The sequence below is a fragment of the Denticeps clupeoides genome, chromosome 19 (assembly GCF_900700375.1).
Source record: "Denticeps clupeoides chromosome 19, fDenClu1.1, whole genome shotgun sequence".
NCBI classification, from domain to species: domain Eukaryota; kingdom Metazoa; phylum Chordata; class Actinopteri; order Clupeiformes; family Denticipitidae; genus Denticeps; species Denticeps clupeoides.
Genome location: NC_041725.1, coordinates 14,117,120 through 14,122,344, shown reverse-complemented (window position 1 = coordinate 14,122,344; position 5,225 = coordinate 14,117,120). Strand labels below are relative to the sequence as shown.

General features: G+C 45.4%; 1 protein-coding gene across 1 annotated transcript; it reads right to left on the bottom strand.

Annotated features, from left to right (window-relative positions):
• Positions 1-278: 278 nt before the first annotated feature.
• Positions 279-5,091, bottom strand: alkbh8 (alkB homolog 8, tRNA methyltransferase). Its single transcript, XM_028962074.1, has 11 exons — positions 4,947-5,091; positions 4,482-4,716; positions 4,260-4,391; positions 4,094-4,189; positions 3,867-3,971; positions 3,117-3,187; positions 1,849-1,955; positions 1,539-1,690; positions 1,198-1,463; positions 950-1,099; positions 279-808 (listed from the first exon to the last, which is right to left on the bottom strand). Exons 1-11 carry the CDS (start codon positions 5,079-5,081, stop codon positions 332-334), a joined length of 1,926 nt encoding a protein of 641 aa, XP_028817907.1. The 5' UTR covers positions 5,082-5,091; the 3' UTR covers positions 279-331.
• Between the last annotated feature and the right edge of the window lie 134 nt (positions 5,092-5,225).

Genomic DNA, 5,225 nt, shown 5'->3' with positions numbered 1-5,225 from the left:
AAAGCGACCAAGGACGCGTCGCAAAAGTTTTTTTTTCACGACAGGTGCTACGAGTCTTTACAGGTCACGACCCGCGATTCAATTTGTATTCACGCCCTGTCGCAAATGCCTCAAATAAATTCACTCACTGTGAAATTTCCGCAAAATTCAGATCAGGGGACTAAAAGTAGGTTTAGACTATGCGGAATATGAGACACGTGTTCCCTCTGCTGGCAGCCTCTTCCCAGTACACTGATAAACGGACAGTTTTCAAACACTGCACTGCCAGAAAACACACAAAGAAACAAAAAGTGCCTTTTTTTATTAATTTTTTGTATTTATTAACATTCAATTAAAAAATCTTCTGTATGATGACACACCAGTTCCCTTGGTCATGGTAGCTTGTCTCTATCACTATGTTCTCCAGCATGCCGCACAAAAGCTCTAGCTCACCTTTCCTAAATACATGGTAGTACCGGTGGAAAACAGAATTAGTGTTTGTTGTTGGCTGGTTCTCAGACGAGCAGCCAACAGTTCCAATATTTCTATCTCTGCCCTTGAGATGCCAGGGCACCAGCAAGTCTTGAGAGCTGAACGCAGTCCGATTGGTGTGGACACTTAATTTGGGCACGTTCTCACTTGTCCCAAGTCCCACAGTGTTGTCACTCGGAAGACCTGGCGGTTCTTTGTTGTCCTTGTCCTTTGAATCTTTCAGGTACTTGGACTTCTGTTTGTTGTACTCCTGTTCCAGGGCCCAGACATAAATCAGCGCCCGTCCCCCTGGCTTTAGCAGCCGAACTAACTCTCTGATGGCAGCCACTCTCCTCTCCTGCAAGGAAAAACAATAGTGAATTGAGAAAACATGCAGGTCACAATACCTTGATTGAAACAAAGGCGATAGCAATAGGAGATAAATTAGCTATAAAAGGTCATTGAAAATTTTGCACTGAAGCCATTAAGATCAGACGACCTGGGTGGAGAAGTGATGAATGACTGCAATCGAGATACAGGCGTCACAGGAATCACTGCGCAGCGGGACACAGAGGGCATCTGACAAGAAGGCCTGAAAGCCCCGATCCGCACAGATCTGGACCAAACTCTGACTGCGATCACAGCCAACCTGGAATAAGGCAGAGTCAGTAGTTAAAAAATAAAGGCACCCTAGTGTTTATGTGTAATATTTGATAAAAGCTTTCTAAAGAGCAGACCATGTCTTACAGTCATCGCCTCCTGGTTGATGCCCAGGTACTTCCCGTTGCCACAGCCTACATCCGCCAGCACCGCACCGGGGGGCAGCGTCAGCAGGAAGTCCCGGACGCGGGGCCAGGGTGAATGTCGAGTGCTGCTGAAGTGTGTGGCAATCTCTTCATAAACCTGGTGCACAAACTGGGCCTCCAGTCGTGAGGCGTCGCCTTCAGTGCTGGGTACAGATGGGCCATCTGAGGCCTCTGGGGGGCGCTGGCTGTCACACACCGAGGGGTACGCTGAAAGGGGAATTTTTTTATTTTTTATTTTAAAAGGACAGGTTTTAAATATTTTGTCTCAATATAAACACTCACCACAGTCACATGGAGTCTGGCGCACCTTGCGGAAGGTGAAGGAGGTCCTGGTACCTCTCTTACTAAGAGTGAGATTACTGGGATCAGGGGTCACTGCCAGAGGCCCCTCAGTCTCGCAGGCAGGGACCATGTCAAATTTCCTCGGAGTTATGCTGAATTTAAACAGTTAATCACAACATTCCACTCTTCATGAATCAACATCATATTTTCCATTTTACAGTCAACTGTGAGGTGAAGCATGTAGGATTCACTATGAGTGGAAGAGACTCTGATAAAGGAATTACATGCATTTTAAGTCTCTCAGTCTCACCCATGTGTCCACAGATAGCGGCTTTCCCCCTTCATGACCAGCAGGCTGCGTTCAGGCAGCACCACGGCAACGGCGTGTCCATCAGGGTGCCGAAAGTCCATCACAGTCTGGGTGGGAAAACAAAAGGACGGTAAAGAGCCAAAGCTGCTGCAATTCATGGCCTCAAAAATTGTGACATGCAGTGTAACACTCATGCCGCAATGCAAGTTCATGCCGCACACACTTTCAACACACACTTCATCTTTACAAACTCTTTACAGACTTTCTTGCTACGTCTCTCTCAGCCCGCTTTCTCTTATCGCATCCATCTGTCCCCATCAGTTCCCTCCTCCCTCACCGGCTCATTCGTTCCTTGCCCATATCTTTGTAATTGATCAGCCTCGATGACAGGGAACACGCTGTTCTTAATGTGATCTGTCACTCCCTGCATGCAAGAGTGAAGAGCAGCGTCTGGGGTTTTCCTGCCATGCACGTGCGCACACGCTCACGCAAAAACACACACAAAGTTTCAATTACGAGATCCAACAAACAGCCTATATGCAGGAGGCGTGTGGAGCTGAAGTGTCATCTTTAAACTCCTGGGTGGTGTGCCATTAGCTCAGGCCGTGATGGCTGCTGGGCTTTTATTTGATATCCCAGGGATCTTCTTCCCAGTTCAGGGAAACAATAAAACACACAAACACAACTCAAAACTCTTCACAATGGCAGGCCGTTAGGCTGAGTGCTGCTTTTTGTCTGAAATGCACACTCAAAGAAAACAATAAGAACCAAATGCTCCTTCTGCAGCTGAAAGAGGCCTGCAATGTCTGGGTCATAAATACAGATTTATTGTACATGGAAAGGTACTTTCTGGAGTCAAATGGACACTGACACTGCAGCGGGTGCAGTAGAGGTATCAGACAAGGCCAGCACTCACAGTGTTCGTACAGTGCTACAGGGGCCATTGAAGATCTGGATTGAAGATCTGGCCAAAGATTGTCATTGTGAACCACTGCAGCGCAGCACACGGTGACACAAGGAAATGTGTCCTCTGCTTTTAACCATCATGCTTTTGTGAGTAGTCGGCAGCCATGTAAGGCCCCCAGAGAGAAGTGTGACGATGCTCAGTGGCACCTCAGTGGCACCTTGGGATTCAAACCGGCAACCTTCCAAATACAGGTCCCCTTCCTTACCCACTAGGCCACCACTGCCCCAAAGTCCCAACACCTCTGTTTGAACAGCTGACGTAAAGGTTATAATATTTTTTTGTTCAGTTTATAGCAACATACCTTTGCACCTAGACTTAAGGAGAGTATTGTGTCCTCAAAGGCAGAGTGGGTATCAACATGTGGTGGGATTCCTTAAATTCAAGACATAATATAAAAAAAGCTGAAAAATATATATACATAATAAATATATATAAAAACAGTCAGAACAAAACGGAAAACAGAGTTTGTACAGTGCGTTTGTACAGTTTTTCAACAATTGAAAATTGCACCTACTACAAAACTTTGTTGTACAGTCTCTTTGCTACAATGACAATAAAGAAAAAGAAATAAAAAATTACATTATTACATTATCATTACCAAATGTTGTGCATAACGATGCAATTAATCATAACTTTTAATGGCTGCCCAGCACTAGTTAAAATGTATGCTGCGTTTCAAAATAATCCTGCTGTGCTGCACTGCCCACTGGTGGGCACAGGAGAAATTACAATGCTATTTCTACATATTAATTGCGGATATGTCTAGCATTCAAGCACAGCATGGTTTAAAAATTATGACAAATGTATAATGGCAAGTTATGTTACAGTAAAGAGCTGTAAGCATGGTGATCTATATTAATCTATATAGACAGGACAAATAAGTTAATAGAATTTCTCTATAAACTACACTGTATTAATCTTGTATTAATACAGTGTATTAAATTGTATTAATCTTTCCAATGACATTTTATACCACCTGAAAATGAGACAGCCCCACTAGGACTGAACTAAATTGCTCCCTGGTGGTAAAGGATTTACATCCAGTCCTTACCTTGTCCTAACGCATACTGGTTGACTGTCAGCTGATCAGGGAAAACAGAGATGTGTCCGTCACTCAAACATCGCTGTAGCAAAGGTTCACAAGCTAAGGGAATGCCTGGGGGGAAAATACGGAAGCATTTACACAGCCAATGTAATTCATTCTGATGGTGCAATGCTATGTTCACTCATACACACAGATTTTTTTATTTTATTTTTTTTAATGGGACGAACTACTACCTGTAGGCAATGGTCTGTCTCGGTCCACATTGTTATTGTCATAACAGAACTCATATCCATAATGCTTCACTTTTCTGTGCTTCAGAAATCTCTGTGCTAAATTAAAAAAAGGCATATGAATGTTTTATTTTTAAAAAATGCAAACTATTTAACAGCACCAGCTCACCTGTAACATCATCGGCCTGAAACGTCCAGTCCACTGCTCCCAAAAGCTGAGCGGCTTCCTCTGGTGACACAAAGTTCTCGAGCACCAGAAGACCAGACGGCAGCTCGGGACTCACCCGGAGTTCGCTACCAACTGCGAGTTCAACACACAACAGCACAACAGACACAGACGATGGCAAACTAAAACAAAACCATCATCAGGGAATATGTGGAGCAGACTCACCTTTCTCAGCAAAGGTGGCATATAGTGTTACGTCCTGATCCCTGGACTGAAGCCGGGCCCCGTTGAGAAGGGCCTGTGCCCGCCGGGCATCATCTGTGGATGTGCAGGACAGAAGTGCATAGGGCTTGCCGGGCGGCATGAGGAGGGACTCTACTATGCTGGCCTGTCCGAGAAGCCCCAGCAGCTGCTCCCTGCTCACCCCATTACCCAGGCCAGCATTCGCCACCACCAGGAACTGTGGGAACAGGAACGACATTGCCCACTGCACGACACAAGTGACGGGAACTACATGCAAATACCTAAAAACAAAAAAAAATGTTCTATAGCCATGCGAAGGCATTGGTTAGTTGCCATGTGACAACTAATCACTTTCACTTGTTTACGTGTAGCGGTAGGGGGCAGAGACTAGTGCGAACCATTTCACTGCGGCTTTCGTTTATAACCAGGCACTTTGTGAGGCGATACCTTCGTTGGCTGCGACGAGGTGCTGATGCCTTCGTGTTTCAGTAACGTGTGGCCAGCTTTAGCTTGTTTCCGCAGGAGCTTTTTCTCCAATTTGCCTTTCCTGACAGGTTCCACGTTTTCCGAGCCGCCCTCCATGGCGTCACATTTAATTCCGTCCCGCCGCAACACGGGCTGTGGAATTGGTTCCCATTGAAGTGTGAAACATTACGAGGGCTGCTTTTTTACCTGTTTACGACGACGATGCGCTTTTAATTCATGATCAACAACAACATTGTAAAA

Bases quoted from the DNA above. Each gene is read 5' to 3' on its own strand.
- alkbh8 (XM_028962074.1), bottom strand. From the start codon at position 5,081: ATGGAGGGCGGCTCGGAAAACGTGGAACCTGTCAGGAAAGGCAAATTG. The intron at 4,190-4,259 runs GTGAGCTGGTGC...TTTTTAATTTAG, and splicing joins TCAGGCCGATGATGTTACAG to CACAGAGATTTCTGAAGCAC. The intron at 1,956-3,116 runs GTATGTTGCTAT...TTTCCCACCCAG, and splicing joins CCTTAAGTCTAGGTGCAAAG to ACTGTGATGGACTTTCGGCA.